Source organism: Gymnogyps californianus, chromosome 14, assembly GCF_018139145.2.
Source record: "Gymnogyps californianus isolate 813 chromosome 14, ASM1813914v2, whole genome shotgun sequence".
Lineage (NCBI taxonomy): Eukaryota > Metazoa > Chordata > Aves > Accipitriformes > Cathartidae > Gymnogyps > Gymnogyps californianus.
Genome location: NC_059484.1, coordinates 3,249,046 through 3,273,771, shown reverse-complemented (window position 1 = coordinate 3,273,771; position 24,726 = coordinate 3,249,046). Strand labels below are relative to the sequence as shown.

The 24,726-nt window shown below is 43.4% G+C and overlaps 1 protein-coding gene across 1 annotated transcript; it reads left to right on the top strand.

Annotated features, from left to right (window-relative positions):
* Positions 1 to 8,845: 8,845 nt before the first annotated feature.
* On the top strand, positions 8,846 to 21,964 carry GABRP (gamma-aminobutyric acid type A receptor subunit pi). The gene is made up of 9 exons (XM_050905386.1): positions 8,846 to 8,901; positions 10,298 to 10,410; positions 12,659 to 12,726; positions 14,763 to 14,980; positions 15,851 to 15,933; positions 18,353 to 18,490; positions 19,786 to 19,938; positions 20,478 to 20,671; positions 21,650 to 21,964. The coding sequence occupies exons 1-9, from the start codon at positions 8,846 to 8,848 to the stop codon at positions 21,962 to 21,964; spliced, it is 1,338 nt and encodes a 445-aa protein (XP_050761343.1).
* The last annotated feature ends 2,762 nt before the right edge of the window (positions 21,965 to 24,726 follow it).

Below are 24,726 nucleotides of genomic sequence, written 5' to 3'. Positions count from 1 at the left end.
AGTGGTGCGAAGCTGTTGGCAAGAGCTGACAAACCTGAAAGGATACCGAGGCGCCTTCAAAGTCTGTCACCTCGTGTCTGGTATTTTGGGTGGACTAGCTTTTAAGTTTTCTTATAACCCACAGAGGTACCTAGTTGGTGGGAAGCATTAAATGCAGGAACTTAAGTAAAATTTAGAGCGTCTGAAGGTGGCTCTGTGTCGGGCCACAGCTCTGCTCTCGGGACACCGGCACACATCTCCTTTGCTACATGGAGCAAGCCAAAGGCAAACAGCGTGTGGGGCACTTGGTTTCAAATCCAGTTTTCTTAGTGGCAGCTACTGTGGGCAAGTAAGTCATGCTTTTCCAGTACTGTGTCTGCTTCTGCTTACTGTCCAGAGGTGACTCTGTTCATGTAATAAGTTCTTTGCGGCTGCAAGGTCACACAGTTAAGAGGCACACAGGGACCGGCCTGCCAGTCATTGCAGCCAGGTAATCCTGCCGTGCCAAAGCGTTGTGACAGCTTTACAAGTGTTATAAAGAAAGCTGAATTGTTCATACTAAGCTGCAGTGGGCTATTGTGGTTGTGTTCACTGGCTTTTGAGTGTAAGGTTTTGTTTATTCATGTATAAATTATTCCTCTTAATGCAATACGTAAAAGCATTTATCTACTAAAAGCTAAATTCTGCTCCAAGTCAAATGTTGGCACTTTGTATGTGCATGGCTTTATTGTGGATATTGAGTATTTACTGAGGAAAAATGAATGTTGGTGTGGAAGGACGTGCAGCTGCTTTGCAGCTTTGACTGTGCTGCCTGCAAGAGCAAAATAAGTGTGTTGGGAAACAGTGCGCTATGGAGGCATTCAAGACATTACGTGGCTGGTTTTCCCCTAAAACTTACTGTGGTGAGGAGCGTTTCACTGCCCTACAGAAATTCAGACTAATATATGTGTAAGATGAATGATTACGTCTGAACTGTGCTCCTTGGGGCCCCATCTGATATTTTTTTCTTACATGCTCATTTGTCAGTGTGTTGTCAAGCCTTCAATTAATGAGTTACTGGCAGCTCTATTCATCCTTATTCCCTCCCTTCAACCATGCTGGGTCCTTCCCCTCCTCGGCAAGGTGCTGCTGAGGCTGGCGCACCACAACACCCATCTGCTCAAAGGAGGCAGATGCTCAGCAAGAATGAAGACAAAATAAAGTGATCCTGTCCATCACTCCTTTCTTCCTCTGAGAGGTCAGCGAGTCCCTCCTGCTTTTCATCCCGGAGGCGTGGGCCAGGGCACGCAGCAATTGCTTGACTAAATCACATTCATTGCTTAACAGCCCTACAGGTTTGCCTGCAACGCACGCTTCGGGAGACGGTACAGAAAACCGCGATGGCGACGAGCCAGCACAGTGCTACAAAGGGAACTGTTTCCCTTTGTTATGGCCATCAAAGATGATGAAGGAAAGCAATCCAAAATTACCCAGTGCATCTGCAAGCTTCTTATTTTACATTGACCTGTTACCTGGAAGCTTGGAAGAAAAATTTCCACACGTTCACTGTAGATTTTGCGGCCATGTGTCTGCTGTAGCCTTTTGGTGTATCGACCATGTCCTTGGTCTGACATAATGTGAGAATAATCAGAAACAAAATGTCTGATGTATTTTCTCTATGTATTCCTTATCTTTGTGCCCCTCTAATTCCATTCAGTCTAAATGACACACTCATTCATTATTTCCAAATTCTGCTCACATGAGAATCTTTCCATAGTAATGACTTTAATTTCCCATTTCCTCCTCTAGCACACCCAGCACTGAGCAGAGCACTCAGTAAAGATCCTCAGTAAACCACCTTTGCTTTATTTACTGTTATTGTAACAAGTACCTACAGTCATTATCCTCTTCTTTACATGTACGGTTCAGAAGGTACTCAGGGTACACCATTTTGTGTCCCGTGAGGGAGTTAATCTTGTGCATGCTTGTCTCAACTGATAGGAACAAGAATAATTATGTCTCACATAAAATACCTGCACATACACAATGGAGGAGACTCAGCGAGCAGAACTGCTGAGGTGGGAGGGACCATATATATAGGGTTAGAATTACAGGGTTGGCAAGTAAGAGAGGAAAATCATAGAAAGCAACGTTGCTGGGCTTGTGATCTGTCTGCCTGTTAGAGGAGGGAAGGTGAACTTTTTGCACCCAGCCCTGGATCCCTGCCTGCAGTGAGGGGCAGGTTTGCCGAGTGAATGAAACCTGAAGTAATTGCCCAACATGACTGAGCACAGACAGCTGTGAGCTCACGGATCTGCAGCCACAGGAGACTGACAATTGCAGGCAAGTTGAGATTAGAGCTAGAGTTAAGGTATCTAGTGCAGGAGAAAGAGCTGCCTGGAGCATGCCACGTTTCTGTATAAAATTGTAATTATTTATAAATTTTATGTACATTGTATTTGCTCAAACAGAGTAAATGAATTGACCGACCAGAAGCCAAACTTCACATTTTGGAGGAAGAATTTATTTCACGTAAGTAAATCTCAGAAACCTTCATTTTGATATCATTTAAGACTTTCTGTATGTATTTAAAGAACTCAGGCCTGCAAGCTGCAGGCAGACCTGTCTACCATGTTGGGTGGGCAGATGTGAGCACGAGCTGCCACTTCCCACAAGTAGCTTGAAGGATGAGAGTTCACATCTTGAAAACAAAAATGCATTACTCAGGCATGGTTTCAACATTCTTACATAAGGACTGAATCTAATTTTATGTAAACCCTTCTTGTATCTTCGAGTTGCTTCTGACTTTCATTGGAATAAATAAGAAGGGAATCAGGCCTGCAGTTTATAGGGTGTCATATAAATAATAGGCCTGGTTCCCGTCGCTCTCATACTAAGAGTAGTACTATGTATAAAGTCTATGTGTATAAACGGATGTGCCACTTGTGGTACCAGCGCATATGAAATTAGGAGCGGGCTCTGTATGTTTAGGTTACCTGGTGTTGGTTTGTCCCATGCAGCCTGGGACTCTCTGGGCGGTTGGCGATGGCCTGTGGGTGCAGGCGCTGCTCCCTGTCGCCACTGTGGGGGCTGCCCCTACGCAGCGCTGAGGGTCAGCCGTGCACTGAAACACAGCGCGGGTTGCCTCGAGCAAGCGTGTGCTATAGCCTCAGCGAGTCACCTCAGCCATGCCTGCTGTTTCTGGAATTGAGAGGTAATTTTTCATGTGATGTAATGACAGTGACGTGGACAGAAGGAATCTGTTTTTTACCAAGAGCAGAAGTTCACAGAAGTTCTTGAAGGATTTCTGCAAGTACCATGAAGTCACCTGTTTAACTGTCCATGATTCCAGATAACCACTCAAGGCAACTGAAAAAACCAAAAAGCAGAATAAAGCAGTTGGTGCCTATCACTGAGCAGCCAGCTCTCAGCACTGGTGTCACACCCTGCCACAGCCAGCACATGCCTTGCTGGGGTCTGGGGTCTGGGCTCCCACAGCATCTGCTTTGAAACGTGCCTCCTGCTCTTTCAGGGAAAAACTGGGCTGATAATGACCTTCTAGACTTGGTCAAGTTATTAAACAACCTGGCTGAATTTAGATTTTCTCAAACAGGGAAACCAGCAGGACAGAAGAAGTTTCAGTTCCAACCAAACCAGAAACTTTCTGAGGTTTTGACAGAATACAAAAACATGAAAGACTTAAGTCAATATGAAACATTCCTTTCAACTCAAAATTATGTGCTTTGTTTTACCTTCTCTTATTTAACACACTTGAAGTCTTTTCTCCATTATTTGTTTTAGTCAGAAAATATTAGAAGCAAGAAAAGAGATTTTTTTTTGAAGCTAAAAGATCAGAAACAATTATTTTCAGTATTATCAACCCACTGTTTCCAGGTTCTCCCACTCCCTTTTCCTTTATCAGCCTCTAATATCCCTTTTTGTCCTGACCAGCCAAGGAGTGAGCTCATGTATCTGTTGACACGTGACAGGATCCCACTAGCTCTTTAGTTCTGTAATAACAGGATTTGTTCTGTATAAATTGATTTTAGTGTCAAATAACTAAGGTTTCTAGCAAGAGTGGCTTGCATAAAAATGTTGCACAAAAATGTTTCCCTGTTGTTAACTACATTCTCCTGTAGCTGCTTCAGATTTTCTCCTGGTTTGCCAAAATAGATTTTCAACATTCAAAAATTAAAAAGATAGCAATTAATTTTTTTTCTGGGAAGAACAAGCTTTAAAGTTTAAAAAAAAAAAATTTCAAGTTAAAGTTTAAAGTTGAGGAAACTGAGAGGCAAATCATTTCAGATCAACTGAAAATGAAAGCCTTTAATGATTTGTTTGGTCAGTAAGTTAAAATTTGAACAGCTCTCATAATAAATCATCCGAATACCTGACTCTCTCACAGCAGCTGTCATGCCATGAACCTTTCCTTACAAAATCCCCTGCCCACGCACATCCCCAAAGTAGTCGTCTTTCAAGATCAGACAACTGCTTACAGTTCAGGCTGGGCAGGGGGGAAAAAAGAAACATTAAAAAAGGGAAGACAGATTAGATCTGCCTTAAATCACTCAAAACCTCTTCTAGATAAACAAATACGTTGACCTTGAAGTGACATTTTAGCAAAGCCATTGATGTCTGATCCCAGCGCGTATGATGCTTTTTGCCTCTTTCATCATTTTGTAATTGTATTTGGCAAATATTGCATTCACGTCACTGGCCAAAGAAAGCTCAGCACAGAATGGTGCAGCCACGAGGTGGTCGTGAAGCTGGAAACTCCTGGTGATGGTGTAGTGATGCTTTCTCCTGGAAAGTTATTCCACAGGAGTGAATGCAGGGAGCAAAAGGGGAGTCTCTGACTCTGCCCACCCTCTCTCTGTAGCACCATTCCTGTGTGCTGGTCGTGTTGATATTGGATGAGCAACACAACTGGGCCTGGGCAGAGAAAAGGTTGTGAAACTGCTGCCAGGGCTGCACTGGCCCTCTAGCACAGCCAAGCCACCGCAAAGCCAGACAATCCACATCTCTCCAGGTCTGAGATGAAAATAAGCATCCTCACATGACATCCGTCAAACTTTGTCCTGGAAATCAAAGCACTTGTGAAAACACCCCAGTGAAAATGGTTGCCTGAAATTTTCAGATATGTTCTTACTTGTGTTTGGTTCAGGCAGGCTGAGGTTTCAGGTGCGAGGGTGTCCGGGGTGCTGCAGGGTCTGTGTGAGGACCAGGCGTGTGGGACGCAGGCTGTCCTTGGACTGCTTGTGCCGAGCGGTGCTCATGAACCACCCCTGCCCGCAGCACAGCAGCCTGTGGTGTTTCCTGCAGAGCTTTCACTACAGCACAAGGGAAATAGGACGGACAAATTATGCCTGAGTTCATCATGAAAATCTTAACTTTGTGTAATAAATAGAGGCAACACCTAAATGGGCAAATTACATGTAATCTGTTTTTATTTCAGCATTTATTTTGTTTTCTCTATCTTCCCTAGCCAGGTTTTATTCCGAGATGCCCGTGTGCCTGTGTTGCATGTTCTGCAGTCATAGCAAGTTGGCTCTAGTAAAATTTGACCTTGTGAATTATTACCTTAAGCTTAGTAAACTGGTCATACGGGTTTGGTTTTCTATATGACTTTTTAGATTCTCATAAATGCTCCTATTGCCTGGCATTGGGATGTCATCAGCCAGCAGAAAATCAGAGAATATGCTAATCTGCTCTGTGCAGTGAGACACAGACGGTGCTTTCAGACGGCAAGTGGGAGGTAACGCAGGCCTGCAGTGGTTCCTGCCGGCTTCCCTCACAGTTCGTTACTGCTCTAGATGCAGGAGCCTGTCACTATGGGTTACACTGGCGGTGGTGCGAAGGAGCCTGGGTGCCATTTCAGGCCCCATCAGGCGACAGTGTACATCTCTATTACCTCACGCCCTGTTCCCTCTAAAGGGAATTATTGAAGCTGCCAGTGATTTTTTTGTCCTTTTGTGTTTTCACTCTTACCACCCCTTCAAAGACAGAGGAATAAAGCAGAATTAAGGAAGCATACACTGACCTGTAGGGCGAGACGCATACTGCTGCTGTTGGCTGGTGTAAAGAAGCATTATTTCATGAAATTCTCTGGAAGCGGACACAGGCTTCCATGGAAGACTAGTTGGATCTATTTTACTATAATACTTGCATCTTTGTCTAATTTTCACAGGCAATAGGGAGAATGCACTGCTGAGTGAGCGAGCTATTATATTCTCAAGGTTTTCATTATCTCTGAGTCTACGTAATGAATGATTTTTTTATATAACTTTGGAATTGGAAGCAATCTCTCCACCAGTTGTACTAGTCCTGCCTTCATGGTTACTGCTGTTCTGGTATTGCCTGTGCCAGGCTTTCACTGACCACTGAAAAATGTCCAGATTAAAGAGTGTTTAAGTTTTGTGGTTTTTCTCCTATTAGAGTGAACTGAAATCCTTTACTGGACAGAGAAACATAAATACACAATGTTATAATAATTTCTTCCCAGTATACTGTACTAGTGAAGCTGGTAACCTCTGATGAGAGCTCCTGCACTATAAAAGCAGAACTGCAATTGTATTAACTGCTACACTGAATAGTAAAGAAACGCTTTGGTTATATTCAGCTCTGGGCACTGGTGTCACCTTTTTCTTGCCCATGGGTACTTTGGTATGCCTGGTTTCTAGCTCTCTAGGTACTTACAGATCCCCCTTTCACTGCCTCGCAGTCTTTGATGTATGTGTTATCTTCACAGCCATCCTCTGAAGGAGGAAAACAAGATTTTCCTTGTTTTGCAAAGAATTAGCAGAGTCACAGAGAAATTGAGACTGTGTAGTTCACTCAGGTCTGTGGCAGCAGCAGCTATAAATTTATCTGAGTTGGTTTATTTCAACTGTCTTCGCTAGATAGCAGTAGCACGCATTGCAGTGCACATTTCACTTCTGTTAACTGAAGACACAACAGGGTCCCAGGAAGGCTTTCTACTACATAAGAGGTCTCCATCCATTAGTCAGTTATCAAAATAAAGAGAATTTGACTTGCTTCTTTCAGAATAAGGTCTTAGTAACTAGGATCAAATTTTAGAAACTTATTCTGATGCACCAAAATGCTAGCAACCACAGCTCCTGTGCAAAACAGATGGTTGTGAAGGATGCTCAGGAGGGGTTCCTCAGCTGAACTTCATGAATTCTCATACTTGAACTAAATGCTAATTTGTAAAATTATCCTTTCTTCCTAGAAGGTCCTCTTTAAACTACCTAGACTAATCCTTCTTCTTTCCCATTAAACTTGTGGTCTAACACTGCTGTGAGTGAGTAAATGATGCTCTCTCTAGCCCTGCATGATCACGTTATAGTGAGGAGCACTTGAGAACGTCTGCAAACATCTGAGCACCATGTTCAGAGAAGGGGCTAGAAGTGCAAAGCCTTGTTAGGAATTCAGGTGTTGGACTGATATTAGAGCATATTTTGTTTTGAAAAACATCCTTTCTCCAGTGGGATGCCCTGCATTTGTGGTGCTTGAATGTTCACGTGTTTTTACTGGCTCTGGGCAAAGATGTTCTCCTTGCCTGGAGCCCCTACTGTCCCATGGCACAGCACCAGAGCTGTACAACTAGCTAAGAAGGCAGTGTGTCCTCTGGGCTGTGGTGAACTAACACAGGAAGAATCTAACCCAAGCAGAAAATTCCTGATATTTGGGTTACTATGGAACAGCCAGGTTTGAAGTTGAGGCCGTAACTGCTGTGCATGATGAGAAAGGCACTGAATCTGAAGCTGGGATCTTGCTCTCACTGGTGCCAAGGCACAAGGGAGTAAAGATTTGCATAATCGTTCCCAATTTGTAACAGTATAATAGAGAGGAAGACTCGTATGATGTTGCCTTGCCAGTATCTGCAGGAAGACTCTGACACACGGGGTACACTTCAAATAGTGTAGTGGAGCAGGTCGAGCAGTATTGTGTTTCCAGCTCAAACTAACGATGGCCGAGTAACAATGTCCCCTTGGCAGCTGTGGCAGTGTCGTACTCACCACCCCATCCCGCAGCAGCTTGCTGTGGCACCACACATTAGGTGTGTGGCAGAGCGCCATCCATATGCTGAAGAAAAGGCGTGCAATTGATGCAGCATTTCAGGCAGGGAGCAAAAATGCAGAGCGGAGCAGTGCACAGTTAAGAGGGGCCCATCGTGGCGCCTGCTCCAAGGCCAGCACGAGCCCGTGGGAGTCTCGGGCCAGAAGCCAAGATTTGGTTCCGCTCCCAGAAAAGTCAACGAAACCCATTTACAGTGGGATGATTTCATCCTGTACTGCATGCTGGGTGACTTGCCAACATTACTATTAATAGCACGGGTTTATCCCAGGTACAAGTTAATGGAGCGCAGAGCTACAGCTTTTCTGCGTAGCTGATTAGTGGAGCCCTGGACTAAAAGATGCTGAATCTGTCATATGTGGGCAGGATCTCACTTGGCTTCAGAGTCTGACTGCCTCTAGGAACTACCTAAACATTTTTCTGTTTAATAAATCACTTCCCATGGTGTCATTCTCAACATCAGCCGATTGCCATCCCAAGCTGAAAGAAGAAAAGCCCGATCTAAAACAAAGTGGCAGCTAAAATTTGGTGACCTTGTCAAGGACTTCAGGACCTGAGTTGTCACTAGTGTCTTTTATGTGGAAAGTGTTAAGATAGCACAGTGCTGAAAAATGACACCAGCTAGAAAAAAGAGCAGGAGCCACTATGTGTTGGGAATGTTAAACATCACACAGTGTGTGGTTCTGACTGTGCAGGATTTCTTTTCCCTGTCCTCTTCCCTTAAAATAGTTTTTCTTAAACCACAAAACTTTGCCTTTCTTTTCTGCTTCACAGACGAGCAGAGCAAATACAGAAATAATCTCCAGAGATGTTCTGCAGATATTTTTGCTTCTTCAGTCTGTGTCTTTTCCTTCCACCCCCAAGGTAAGCGGAGTTTGTTTTGTTTTGTTTTACAGGGAACATCTGAATTATGTTTCATATAAATAATGTGGGTCAAAAGGAAACTATGCTTCCAATTATCCAGCCCACCCAAAGAAAGCTGAGTGCAGTAAAGGGATGTGGCATAGAAGAGAGCAACCTGCATAGGTCCCCAAAACACAGCATGTACATTAACAGTGCAACACCTTATTTCCTGTTCAGGACCAGAATAGTTTGCAGTTTTTGCTCGAAATGCCCCCTGCAGGGCTCCCAGCTGGGTTATTACCATCCCTGGAACTACAAGTCCTAAATTTTTTGAAAGGTTTATGTTTATACTGTGCACAAACTGGTTCAGTTCTGCTGTAAGGTCCTTTTTGGTCTTAAAACCTCCAGCAAAGCTCCAAGGACTATTAACCCAGCTTTAAAGGGAACAGAATTTAAAAATTCATTAGAGCTTTGCATAACTACATTGCTAAGTTTCTTAGTGCACAGACCAGTGGTCCTGAGGCTCAGGGGGGAGGCAGAGGCATTGCCTTCCACCTCCTTCAGCCCTTCACAAAGCAATGACAAACTCTTAACGACTCACATTTTCATCAAGCGAGCATGTGACCACACAAGGACACTGCACCATAAAACGTACCTTTTTACAGTCCAAAACCCCTGTCTCTCTAGCTGTCTATATGATGGTACAGATCTGTCAGCCTCATAATGCCAGGTACTAGCTTTATTGTCCATCCACAACGTTAATTTTGACTTCAGAAATTAGAGTTGAATCCTCTGTGTGCACAGCAGCTGGGGGTGGTTCAGCCCGCAAAGCTTTGTTGGCGTCTGTGAAGTGCTCTGTGCTCTGCCTTTCCCCTTCTGGTGTACCCAGAGGTTTTACTCCTGACAGTAGCTGTAGGGACGCTGCCGGGCGCTAACACATGAGGATGAAAGCTTCTTTAGGGGACTAGTGATTAGGGAGGAGGAGCTGCTGGTCATAAGATTTGTCTCAGGTTGTCATAAGCAGGAGGAAAAAAGAAATGCATGTTCCTTATATAGACTGTATGAGAAGGAGTGGGAAGGGGGAGACTGTGGGTTATTATTAAGACTTGTGACATATAGACCTTGCTTGATTTGTCTGGAACATTTTAAGAATGTCCTTAAGCTACCATGTGTGCAAACCTGTAGCTATCAGCTGAGGTAATTTGCCATTTTTCCACTTCTTCAAGGCGCCAGTTATTCAGCCAAGATAAGCAATGTGAGCAAGTGCTCATGATTTAAATGATCTACTTATTTTTAATAACCATTTTATGCAGTTTGTTTGCTTGTTTGAGCACAAGCTGGAAACACAGCTGCAGCTGCACACCAGATGTGCCCAGCACGCCCGGCCACACGTAACAGTATGTATTTGTGTCCCCAGGAGGTGCTCCCTGGGTCACGTATCCGACTTGCGCGGCAGCGACACAACATCCCTCCCTGGATTTGAGAACCTCACCATGGGATACAACAAATACCTCAGGCCCTACTTTGGTGGTATGTTGGCTCCATGCATTTGACTGTTTGAAGAACAGTCTGTAAGGCTTGTGTGGAGGGGAGAGCATGCTTTAAGCTTTCTTTAGGATGCCCCAGTTTAAAAGGTTGCGTTTCTTTTAAATTAGCTAGTAGCCAAGGCTGCGCTCCATTCTGTGTACATCCACTGTTGTCTTGAATAGATTGTGCATGCACGTGTGGGGCATGAGAACACATCCATCTATGAGGTTAAGAACAGGGAATTTATAAACTTCAATACCTCTATGAAAGACCTGACAGAGTAACTAGATTCTGCTCTAACTGTACATGCTTTTGTTTAGAGTCTGACCCTTGTGATTTTCTGCTTTGTTTTTGTTCATGTGTATCTATTTAGTAGATGGTGGCTATAGAGGAAGAAAGCCATTCTCCTTGCCAGAAATATTGACTTTTGACACATGCTTTCACTTCACACTGAGACACAAAGTAAGCCTCCTTTAAACCCTCGTGAAACTCTAGGGAGTAGGGAGCACCTGAAGGACAGTCAGGTATTTAGGAACTTACTGGAGGCTGTTGTCCAATTTGAGTGTCAGGTCTGCCACCTTCCAGGTGAGTGCTGTAACCGCTCAGAGGAAAGGGCTTCTCAGAATGACATTCAGCACCTGAAAAATATCGAGGAAAGTTTAAAAAACAGCTATGAAAATTTTTATTTTTAATAATTTTGCTTTTCTGCCAGAACCCATTAATGAAACTACACTCAACAGAAAAATTCCCCATCAGCTTTCACCAGGACTTGGATGTTTCCCATTGTAGCTACTGCAGACGGACCTTCTGCTACTGGCAGCTTTGAGCTTCTTCCTTTTGCTGACCATGGTGATAAATTTCTGGGACAATACAGAATTTACCAGCTTGTTATGCCTAGAATGTCTGATCTCATGCAGGAATAGAAAAGCTCTTCTAGATCCTGTCACATCAGTGAACGGATGCTTCTGAATTACCTAGCGGAGATTAACTGCACCTATACCAGCCTACGCCTACCAGAGCCATAAATGTTAAACAAAAATGGTCAGGACTCTAGTTTGATCTCCTCCAGAGGCCCTGAGTCCTCACAGATCTACCCTCTGGTCATTAATTTGAGCGGCTTCAAGTGTCTGAATATCTAAAAACAAGATGGAGGACATGAATGACAGCTACTTTAAAAAATACACATCTTTGGCAAATGAAATATATTTTGGGACAGTTTAAAACAAATAAACAAACAAAAAACCAAAACCACCAGGAAGGAGATTTAGAAATTGCGTCCCTTGGACTTTCCTAAATGTGATTTAGATGATGAAAAGGAGTTTCAGCAAGTCCCACGAGGAAAGGCATGGCTGTGTTGTCACCTAGGCAGAGAGGGCTGTCTCGGAAAGCGCCAAGCCCTACTCAGAGCCCCAAATTCATACTGGGGATTAGACAAACCAGGCACAACCTACGGGAAAGTTTGTGTCTTTCCGCTCGTGTAACAATTGCCCGTTCCGAGCCAGCTCTTCGCTCCCTGGCAGGACGCGCTGAGCCCTCTGCAGCCCCCGCTCCCCAGGCCCAGCTCTGACATTTCCTGGGGAGGAGCTGCCCTCTTGTGGTGGATTTTAAGAGTTAGCGTTAGAAAATGGGGGACTCTCAAGATTCAGGACTTGAGTGCTGAAAATTTGCTTGTAAATAGCACAGTAATAGCATAACTAAAAAGAGGCAAAGGCTGTGGCACTTCTGGTTTTTAACCCGGTGCATGGGCTCAGGGGTCACTGAATTTCTCTGCCTCTTAGTGTTTCCTCTCTGAGAAACAGCGATGCCGATTGCTACCTGCTTGTGGAGAGTCCTCAGAGAGCTGTGCGTGAGAAATACTTCGTACAAAGTTTACCATTCTTGCCACTGTGAGGGTGTTGTAGACTGGGTAACAAGGCACAAACTGGCCCTGGCTCCCTGCCCATCAGCAAATGCCACCAAAATGCTGCTTATCTAAACTGCTGATCTTCAGAGCTAGTGCTAGTGGGTATTTGCTCTCCGCTACCATCACCAAATACAGAACTCCAGCTCCCTAACAGTGACAACTTTTGGATCATGATGTCATTTGTGAGTCTAATGCTCTGAAACTGTGTCTAACCCTTTGGGCTTCTGCGGTTTTAGAGATAGCATAGGATGCTGTGAGCAGTGCCCACGCTGCGCAGCATCCCGAGCAGTTCTGTTGTGCCTTTCACTCTTCCCTTCTCTCTGCTTAAGCTTTTCTTTCCCTCCACAGGAGAACCTGTTCAAATTGCAATGAGTCTGGACATTGCAAGTATTTCTAGTATATCCGAGAGCGACATGGTAAGTGAAAGAATTTTTATTTTATAAGAGATAAGAGTAGGATCTGCCCGAGAGACTTGTCATATATTCCTGTGTGTTCGGTACAGAAACCAACTGTCATATTCAAGCTGCTTTGCTTCTCTCTGTCCGTTGACCACTTTCAGAGGTGTGATGAGAACAGGGCTCATTTATGACTGCAGACTATGTAGATGCCATAGTAATGTGAGCTTGTAAGTGAGATGGCTCCAAAGGTCCTACTGGTCAAAAACTCAGCACCTCCTGGAAATCAGGCCCCTTGGAAATGGAAAAAATCAATCCTGTGTGGCATTTCCTCTCCCTTACCCTTCCTCCCTGTAGGAGCTCTCTGTGTAGGGTAGGGGTGGCCTCTGTTGGATGTGCTGGCGCTGCCTGAAGACACAGACAGGGTTTCTTCTCAAGAAGGAGAAATGAGGTTTTGAGCTGCAACACAGTCTGAGGCTCAAAGGACTGGTCATCCCAAGAAAAAAAAAATAACAATTTTCAAATATACAGAGAACATCTTCCCACCACTGATGAGTCTGGTTCCCTCCACTTCTGATAACAGCTGGATTTCAAACACTGATTGCTGAAAACTCCTGTTTCAGGTTGACCAAATCTATGGGCAACTTGGGTAAATTCAGCAAATGGTTTCAGTCCAAACAGTCAGAAGTTCAGTCAGCAACAATTTCAACGCTTAATTTCAGCATTTTCAAGAACACCACCAACTTTTTTTTTTTTTCTCTCTCCCCAACAAATTAAACAAGTTCACTAAATAAGATATTGTAACTTTGATAAAGCTATTCATTTTGGGGAAGGAGCAGAACCAACAAAATAAATTATTCACATACCTCTAAATTAAAGGGCCGTGTAAAATAGCTCCTGTTCTGGAGTTTTTCTTCTTGATGGTCCATCTAAATTGCTCTGACCACATGCAAAACATTGCAGAGGCTTACTCTGTGCCTCAATAAAAGCTGGAAAATCAATCAGGATTCTTCACTTTTGTCACTATTATAATTCACTGTATTGAAAGCCGTAACAGTGCATTATTTGACATGTTTTTTCCTCTGTCATAGGCCGAGAGTAAAATTTTAAAAGTTGCAAAAGCTAACACTGACACCCAATATTTACTTAGACCTTTTCTCTTAAAGCATTTTACAAATTATAGATCGAATGAAACAGAACTGCTTCATCCTCCACAGACAGGCAGCATATCTGTGGTAAAACAGCAACTTTATGCTGTTAACACAATCGCCAGCATCAGTCTGTCTGTGGCAGAGATGTTTTGAAAATAAAAGGCATTACTGGCTGCATTTACTTCGTCTATAAGGAAGGAACTGAAATAGTACAACAGTGCCCTGTGTCCGTCCAGAAGGCTTGGTAAAGAATTATCTTTAGAGCTGAGTACTGCTTATTCTTTTATGATGGGGCACTGTGAAAATGACTCCAGTCACTGCAGGTAGGTTTTGGCAGGCTAAACTCAAGTTAATCCTAGTGTCCTTAGATTCAAAACTCCTATTAAAAAGGATGCTACAAGTTTTGTGTTTTCATTTGTTTGTTTTTTGTTTTTTTAAGACCTCGGTGAAATAACAGGTTGGATTTGCTTACCCTTTTTCTCCAAAGTGCCGACGTCTCTTTCGTGATCGCGTTTATAGTACGTGTGTAATTTTCCAACTCTAGACAATGACTGATTTTTAATGTCAATGACTTGCTGAGTGGCCTCAAGTGTGCACTTCCCATCTGGTTTCTTACCTGCAAAATGGACACAAAAATATCAATTACAATAATTGCTCATTTAAAAAAAAAAATAGTAGTATAATCTTTAGTCCTCAAACACTTAAGAGTGTAAGTATATGAGAAATGTAATACAGTAAATAAAACTATGATGAAAATCTATCAGATTTACTGCATGTATTTGAAGCTGAGCTTTTGACAGGCTGAACAAATGTGTGTTCTGTCTCTTGTCGCATGTGGCATGCCCACAGCGATGCTGTGCAGGTGTTCTGGATGTGCATCCTCACATGTTTTCCTCTCTTTCCCAGGATTACACCGCTACTATATATTTGCGGCAGCGCTGGACAGACCCCCGGTTGGTCTTTCATGGCAACAAGAGCTTCACGCTAGATGCTCGTCTAGTGGAATTGCTCTGGGTACCAGACACGTACATTGTGGAGTCAAAAAGGTCCTTCCTGCACGACGTCACTGTGGGGAACCGCCTCATAAGATTGTTCTCTAATGGCACTATTTTGTATGCCTTAAGGTAAATCAACCTTTGGCTTTGCTGATGATGACGGTTCAGAATAGATTTCCAGAATTATGCTGGACAGGAGCAGATACCAACTGTCAGGTGTAATGAGTTTGGGGTCAACAAGCCAGCTGTGACCATACTCTTCTGATCCATTACCCCCTGTTCTGGCCGCCTGGAAATGCCAGTCAAGGATCCGGATTCCCCATCCTGGTATGTGCTGTGTCCTGAGCACAGTGCCTGCTCAGAAAGCTCACAAGTTTAGGGGTCACCCAAGACAAGTCAAGTCGAGTCAGATGGACGCAGCAGAGGAATGGAGGGAGGACATCATAACAGTAAAAGTTTAACAGATAGTGGGAAACTATTTGCTTATCCAGTGCCACGTAGCCACGATTTCTGCTTTTTGGCAAAATGCATGTTTGTTCTGCAGTACATGTGATGTGCACTGTAATTGTGTTAGCAATTCATACAGTGTTATGGTCCCGGTTACCTTACCTGCAAAGTAAAGCTGCCAAGTAAAACTCATTTACCCTCCACATCAGAGCAAGCCAGAGTATGTGTGCAGTTAGTTACTGTGCCTCAGGCGACAAGTGGTGACTTCTTAAGACATGCAAACTGTAGCACTGGAAAACATGTGAATCTACGCTAAATCTCCCACCACAGCAAAGCAAAATTCCTCCTTCGGTTACATTTTCATCAGTGTAGCTGCAGAGCGCATATCTTCCTAAGGAGGATTCCCTCTAATTATACCAGTCCATTCATTTCATAGGTCAAAACTACCTAAATGACAGAGCAGAGTCTTTGCGGTCTAGTGTGCTATGAAAAACAGAGATACTTCATTATGTGCTTTTATTGCAACTTTTGGAGTTCTTTCTCTTTCTACAGAATCACTACTACTGTTGCTTGTAACATGGACCTGTCAAAATATCCCATGGACACACAAACATGCAGACTGCAGCTAGAAAGCTGTAAGTATAACATTCTAGAAAAAACTGACTTTACTTTAAATGTGTTTATTCATATGTAACTGCACATCTTCAATGTTTGGATTCATCACAGTGGCTTTCTGGAGTAGACTTTTATTCCTGCCAATACTAATGTCCAAAAGAAAACAACTTTGCTTCATCATTCTTCAAATGCTTGTGTTGTAATCCACAGCTTAGAGGATTCCTGTCACTGTGCAATTTATATAAAAAGAGTGGTAATAAATAATATTTTTATTAAAGTGTAGATAGTTCAATTTTGCGCAGAAAGGATGAAGTAGTAACAGCTGGTTTTCCAAATTCAGTCCCTTTTGCACACACAGCTTCTTCAAAACTAACTTGCGGGATAAGTGCATGGGATGGAGTACAGCAAGGAACAACTTTTCACGTTTTTAGGTATCTACCACCTGTTGCACCTCCCAAACCTCCACTGTAACAAGACAGCGTGAAGGGTGGTTCTTACTAGAATATGAGTTGAACATGGCTCAAACCCATGAACTGAAACTAAGGCCAAACCCAACTTTGTGGTATAGGCTTCGCCATGAGGGCTCTGTTATAGTGATGCCGACGATGGGACCCTTGTCAACAGGAGTCGTCTCAGCCTTGGAAGTCTCAAGAAAAGGAATAATCAGTGAGTTTTGCTCTCAATTAAATTAAAAGCTCTTCCATGGCAGAGCTGCTGGGAAAGACTCCAGGAAAATTTAGGACACTACAGGGCTTCTACCCAGGAGCTCAGCAAGAGCAGTGCTGCTGTTCTGTATCTGTGAAGCTCCACAACAAGCAAGCAACCATCTCCTGCTTCATGTCCCAAAAAGAAACATCTAAAATCTCAATACTGAAAAGACCAGATTTTAACTTCTGGGGTTGCAGCATGAAGCACCTAGGGAAGCACATATTATTTTCACATTAAAATCATATTAGTTCACCATGGTTAACTTTATTACAAAGAATAGCTCCTGAAATAATAATGATTGGCCTCTTCTGCTAAAGCATAGCTTGTTGGGGCCCGTTTTAAAAGTGATTGGGTCCTACATCATGCTCAGTTGCAGTATAATTCCAATGAAATTACATGCACATTGCCCACTGGAGATTTCATTAGGATAAGTGCCCAGAAATAATGCTATTTAAATATACGCCAGATGAATTAACAACAATCTATCATTTATTATAAAATTTTCCTGAGTAACCACAATTTATAAAACTGCTTTGAAACTCTGAAAAGTCACATGCTTAGGATTCTACGCAGGGATTCATACCCTGGACACCTAATTTAGGAGTTCATCACGCTCAAGCTCTGGTAATTTGTGTCTAATAAGAAAACAATTAGATAAAAATAGAGCTACAACTGCATCTTATTCCTTCTACCAGGATGAACAGGTTATTATCAGAATCAAAGCATCCGTACTCATTTTCTCAAAGAAGGGCACTTAATAAAAGAATCGAATTAGTGAGATTGATGGGCTTGTTTCCTAAATTAAGTGAAATTTTTGAAGTGACTGGCAGGCTGGTGACTCAGTACAAGCTTTATCCCTCAGACTGAGGTATCCCTCAGTCCAACCTGAGTTCATGTTATGCCGTCATTTACATTCCTGGAGGCAGTTACTCAGCTAGCATCTATGGAGTTTACTGATAACTGCTTGAATTGTTGATCTCATCCGTCCCACCGTTTTGAGGCAGGAATTCAGTGTTACCTAAATGTCGGATGCATTTATTTGTCCTCAGTAACTTAAAGCCTTTGGGGATAGGAGGAATGATTTGTAGAAAAAGCTGCTTTTATGAGCAAGTTCTCTGGACAACGCGTACCCAGTCAGAAGAGCCTGGTTCATAACTGCATAGCAGTCTCAGCTCCAAGCTCTTGACTAACTGAAAACGCCTTTTCTGGTATTTTTAAGCACTTGAATAGATGCTTCAGTGGAATGTGCTTCTGCTACCTGGCTAAGGGGCTCAATGGGATCTATATTCTCTTTTTTTAACCACTGCGTTTCTCTTGCTCTCCTCTCATGACTGAAGAGACTATGTTTGAGGGTTGATCGCTGCAGTAGTTGTATCCTGCTGCATGTAATCAAACTGCGGATGACAGGAATATATTATCTTTTAAAATGTTAAAATATTTTAAAATAGAAATACCCCACGTAAATGATTGAAATAGGTTCTCGGCAGCCTTGCATGTTATGCATCATTCACAGTGGCATGTGTTCCTGTTGAAGTCTGAACCAGCAGACTGAAAGTACAGCAATGAAAGAACAGCCAACGTCCGCCCATAGTCTGACACGGTTAAGAGGGTCTTTATCCGGCCTACAATGCCTGGATCGTATTTCTGTTCCTACTCAGGAGACAGGGCAGGGCAATAGCTGGGCTTTTACTGGCTAAATCACAGCAATATGGGTCTTTATGTTCTCCATAGGGGGATATGATGAAAACGATGTCACCTTCACGTGGTTGAGAGGAAATGACTCTGTCCACGGCATAGAGAAGTTGCGGCTCTCTCAGTACACAGTGGAACGTTACCATACCCTGGTCTCAAAGTCACAGCAGGAAACAGGTAAATCAGTGAAAGAGAAAAGCAAGAAAAGCTCTCAAGTATTTCCCCTCCCACCCCCCTTCCCTTCTATGGGCCAGTATCTTTTGACTCAAGCCTGAACAAGCGAAGTCTTTAGCAATCTTAATCTCACAAAAAGAGATGGACAGAAAGATGGTGAAATCCAGTTAGCTGCAATCAGGATATTCTCTAAGATGGAAAGCTGGGGGTTTTAATACACTATCTTGATGGATTTTCAATTATCTTTTTTTTTTAAATTCTCCACTTCTTTCCTTCTCCACACATACCTGAAGAAACTCTCTATTCCTCCCAGGTGGGCAGACTATAAATACTGCAGAGAGCCGTGTTTACAGTAACTGGGAGTAAAATTAACTTTTAAAATATACTTTTGTTTGTAAATTAAAATTCTCTCATGATGGAATAAGATCCCTTTGTACATCAGAATTCAATGTCTTTTTCATTATCAGTGTAAATACTCTTCTCTCCAATCGCAGACACTATGAAAGGAGGCAAAACTTCCTTAGAATGACCAGGTTTTAAAAATAACAATGTTTTGTTGTTTACTGTAGTGTACACAGCCCATGAACAACATGGGCTTTGTTTCTACGTTTCAAAGGGAGCCATTGTTTAAACAGCAGAAATATCTCCTGAAAATACTAGCGATCCAGCCCCAGAACCCTTACGTCAGTATTACAACAAACTGATTTTAAAAAACTGACTGAATTTTTTTGAGCACAAAAAGACACAGTTATCAAAGATCACGAATTACTAATGAATAAAGGGAGTCTAATTCCCTGTGATGATAAGATATTGGGATGCTTTGGGATGTGAGCCAGAGCCTGCTGAAATCGAGAGAAAAATCTTTTGTTTATTTCTCAGCCATCAGATAAGACTGAGCTTGGCAATGCCCCTTCAAAGCGGTTATTGGGAAAAATGTGCTGTGCTGAGTATGAGAAAATAGCTTAAAGCATCAGCCCTTCTCTACTCTGAGTTAAGACACTGGTATAAATTGTTTCCACTGTGGATTAAGTTCAGGAGCCCCTTTGCAAGCCACACATTGTTTTAGGTGTCTCTTGTCCAGCAATGCTGTGTGTATGTGTCCTCTCATCTAGGATATATTAGATAAGTAAGACCTCTGAGGCAAGAAGTCAAGCTTGTATACGTAATGCATCTCCCACGATTTCAGTGCAGCCCTGCTGATGTACATCAGCTGAAGGGCTGGTGCTGGGCTGTCCCAATTTCAGTTCAAGTATCTTTGGGAATCTCATGTTCACTGTGTTTCTTCCTTTTGTGAACAGGCAGTTACCCACGACTGATACTGCAGTTTGAGCTGAGAAGAAATGTCCTTTACTTCATCTTGGAGACCTATGTGCCCTCCACTCTGCTCGTCATGTTGTCCTGGGTTTCTTTTTGGATCACATTGGATTCAGTGCCTGCAAGAACCTGTATTGGTGAGTTATTGCCTGCGGAAGGGAGAAGATTTAAGCAGGCAGGGGAGCCTCAGAGGGCTGGGTAGACAGCAGTTTTCTTGAGCTCTCTGCTCAGTGATAAATGGTCCCCTCACGTTCTGCTTTTACTTGTGGCAGAGCTGGGTTAGCAGTATGAAGCGTGGAAGATACGCTGTGGCTGGCACACTTGCCCACCTGCAGAGCTGCGTGTGGCCAAGGCTCCCAGTAGATTCACAGCAGAGAGGACAGAGCACACATTCTTTGTGATGTGCTTTGGAGGGGGCAGGGAGGGGGGAAATTTTTACTGAAAGCAAGAAAGATAAGAGAGCCAAGTGCCTATTGGAGCCAAGTTGTCAAAGGCAGGGAGAGCCTGTGTGAAGCTAGTAGCTAGCGCTACAAAAGCATTTCAGTTGATGGATGATTTGGTAAGAAGTGATGTGCTCTATCTGGCTAGCAGTAGAGAGTGACAACGTGTAGAAGGATAGGCCAAGCCTTTTCCAAAGCGTCCACGAGAGAAAGTCTTTCCTTTTCTGCTTTCCAAGGAGTAACGACGGTGCTTTCCATGACAACTCTGATGATTGGCTCACGAAGTTCACTTTCGAAAACCAGCTGTTTCATTAAGGCCATTGATGTTTACCTCGGCATCTGCTTCACCTTCATCTTTGGTGCCCTTGTGGAATATGCAGTGGCTCACTACAGCTCATCACGCAAGCGTGCAGCTAAAGCACCTCAAGAGGTAAAGCCTGATCTACCTTAATAAGCCTAGTTATCTTGAATCGACAATAATTAGTCCTCCATTAACTGAATAAGACAAATGGTCTTCCTGTTACGGATACAGTAACAATTGCTTCTCCTAATTGTCACTAAATCTAAATTTTTGTGTGCAACAAACGCATGAATAGCACTAGACCCCTGTGTCTCTGTGACATAGACTTCTGCCGCAGCAGCAGCCTTAGCTGACAGTCATGTTAGATTCATAGGACCACATGCAGGAAGGCACTTTGGCCTACTACTAAAATCAGGTCTGTAGCCCTGAGCTGAGCTCATGTGAGAGCATGAAGCACCTCTGTTCCTTTCAAAATGCAGCCAAAGAAGAGCCAGTATAACACACCTCTTCTCTCTTCTATGGAGTAGCTCTGATTAGGATGCTGATCTGGAAGGCAATTTCCTCTACTAGAGGAAAGCTGAACCCTTCTTCCTCCCTTCCCAGAAGGTAGTCCCACAAGGGGGGGGGGGGGGGGGGAGGGCAGGGTGCGAGAGAGAGTGAATTGTTCAAAGTGCTCTGCTTTAGTGCGAGCAATTAAATAGTCAAGTATGATTACAGTCCAGTGGTCATTGAGGGTCCACATCCTGTCAGGGAGAAAAGAGATTTCCCACCTCAATGCTGAGTTCCCCAGCCATTAAGTTACTGTGTAGATGTGAAGAGATGGATGTCATGTAGGAGATGGATGTTGGGTTGCTCAGTGACATAGAGTGAGACTTGCTCAAAGATCTCAAAACACCTCTAGAAATACAGTGGTGGAAACACAGGCACTCTGGGACTTCAGGCACTCCTAAAACCAGGCAGCAGCTGAAAGGCATGTTTGAATATTGGGCTGAACACATACGAAGCTGTGTACTTTTGTCTTTATCCTTATGGTCTCCTTATTGATTAAAGCACTTTTCCTCTGCAGAAGACAAACCCTAAAACTAACTGTACACTCTTGTTTCCTAGGGGCCTGCAAATGAACTCACTAAAGAAATGGAAGAAGTCAACATCACTAACATCCTCAACAGCTCCATCACCAGTTACAAACGGAAAATCAGCTTTACAAGCATTGAGATTTCCAGCGATAACGTTAACTGCACTGACTTGACCATGAAAACTCATGAGAAAATCAAATGTGTCTTGAGAAACAAAATGCACAGGATTATTGGTTATTTCACAATTCAGAACCCCAGCAATGTAGACCACTACTCCAAATTGCTTTTCCCTTTGTTTTTCATGCTGGTCAATGTTTTTTATTGGGCTTATTACCTATATTTTTAGTAGAAATGAATCGCTTCATTCTCCTACTTCAGCAGGAGAGGAATCTTGCCAGCGGGCCTCTAGGTATCTAACCTCAGTGAATCCCATGTGGACAAAATGCTCTGTTGTGTTTCCTGAGGTACAGAGCAGAAGTGTGTGAGGTACGCAAGATGCAAAGCCTCGGTGCTTCAGCATTAGCAACATTGACTCTGGACAACCGCTTGTTCAGCTGAGTGGCTGTGCTGGGCTCTTGTGCTCGTACCTGCTTTTCATTCCAGCATCCAGCCCTCTCGCCTGGCCGGAGATGGGTGTGTAGGACTGCACGTGGCAGGCCACAGAGCGCTACAGGTGGCAAAATTATCTTGGTAGCCTGAAGCAGGTTGGAACCTTCTAGTTTAGACCTCCAAGAGGATGTAGGATTATGGCTGTTACTCTTTGTTTGCCAGAGATAACAGTAACAGAGGGACTGTGATTGCTGTCTCAATAGCTCCTCTGTTCAAGTAAGAGAACCCGAAGGCAGCAGTGTGCCGTGCGCAGAAGAAGGGCTCCCGTGCACGGTGCTTCCTTGTCCCGGGGGTGATGTGGTGCCAGACCGGTGATTTCGGCGCTGCTGGCATCAGCGCAGTGGTATGCCTCATTGCTTTGAATACCTGTCAGACTCATTGAGGTAATCCTCACTTGCTGATCCCCGAGACAGACAGAGGGCTTTTTATTTGTAAAGCTGCATTTTTTTCAGAGATTTGGGAACACAAAATGTAGGCAGCAAAACTGTTTTGTAACCCATCTCTTATACACCTCCTGATGTGCTGCGGTTGAACAGATTCTACCACCTTCCACGTCTTCCTCACAAATTATTTTTCATCCTGGAAAGTGCCTCCTTCAGCTTTCACTGCTATAAGCAGCTTTGGTTTCTTGCCAGCCATATGCAAGAGTGGCCAATTTGTCACCCCTTCTTTTATGTGGCTGTGCAGCTGTGGCAAGTCAGCAGTGCTGCTGGGTGAAAAACCCATGTGCGGGCTGAGGTACAATGATCTAAATCAGCCTTTCACTCTCTATTTTAGGCTGAAACAGTGTTACGTTTCTGCAGAAATTCAGATTCTAAGTGGGCTCGGGAAACTGCCAGTCAGCTTTGTTTATCCTGCAATCAGCAGGACCAAGAGCTTTGTTTTAAAAATAAATCAAGTATGTGGCACGCACACACTTACGTTTGAGAACCGAATGCCATTTGGTACTATGTAGCTTAAGGCTACTGGAAGTCTTTATTTCCTGATTTTAAAATGAACATTTAATGGCAGATTTCCGCCACCCCCACCCCCCTTTTTGGTCTATGCAACTTTCATAACTTCGAGGGCGTAATCCTGCAGTTATGTAGGCAAAACTGTAATTGCCTGCAGTGGCTACTATTCAGCAGGAGTTTTGGCTGAGTGAGGCCTCTCAGCACGTAGCTTATATTACAGTCTCATGCATGCAGTGTTTGCTTAGTGGAAGAGTCTCTTACTGGGGGTTCCTATAGAAGGTGGGCAAAGCACGCAAAACTATAGATTTTTTACTGTAATAACTTTTTATCGAACCACTTCACACTATATTGTGAAGGATCTAAACCACATATTCATAAATCATAGCTTTTACAAAGAGCAGCACAAGAAGACGAAGGGGAACAGACTGACAATGGCAAGTGAATAAACACAAACTCCAATAATGAAATGTTGGCTTGTATATACTGGCATTTAAAGTCCATTCCATAAAATGTAATAAAGTGAATGTTTGTGATATGAACACAAACCCCCAGAGAGATCCTCTATTAAAAAAATCATTACCTTCTTTCTGTATCAATTTCTTTCTTTAAAACCCAACTAAAATGCCCTAATGTGTTCTACACCGGCCGCCAAATATTAATGTTAACAAAAGGAATTTCTTTGTACGTTATAGTAGACTGCCACTCTCAAGGCTTGCTTTCATTAGATACAGCTTTCGTTACAGCTTTGCTGCTTTGAAGTTGCTCAGGACTTGTTCTAAGTTAAACCTCTGTGCAGCAAAATGTTTTTTATTGACCCGGCCTAGCGAACAGCATGTTGTCTTGAAAAGCGTCAGCTCTGTCTGTTCTCATTTATTGCTGATTTGGTAACTTCAAGAAGGAAGGGAGGGATAGAAGGTAGTAGGGGAAGAAGGTTTTTTTTTCAGATACCTTATGAGAATATTCTTAAAGAGTTGTTGGCTTGGCCAGGGGAAACATCTTACTTCAGAAACTCTTAAAAGCTAGAACGTATGGACTCCTGCTTTATTTGCTCCTACATATAATTTTCTCTCTCACTGATGGACTTCACGGCTTTAATACACCTCACACGTGACTGTCTCCCTCTATAGCCCTGCTGTAACACAAGATACTAACTCTGGCCTCAGTGGCGTGCACACAGGGTGGTCCTAAGGCCATTTCAGTGGTCAAACTGATGCTCAGCAAGGACCAGATATGGAAAGTAAGAGACAAAGTAAGCAAGCCACCTATCCTCTATCCTACTGCAGGTACATCAGGCATGTCAGAGGGACCAAAATTAATTTTTGCTAACACATCCTACAGTGAAGCAAGTCAGCTTAGATGCACTGATGTCCTGGAGCAGCCTGGTGTTATTACGGGTGTTGCTGTCATCCCACGTGCAACGCTGGGCAGAGGGCAGTCACAGATAAGCACTGTGAGCCCAGATACGTTCTTCAGAGCAGTCAGGATGATGCGCTGCACAATCCCAAGTCTCTCCTGTCTCTTTCAGGTGTTGTCTAACACAAGCTAG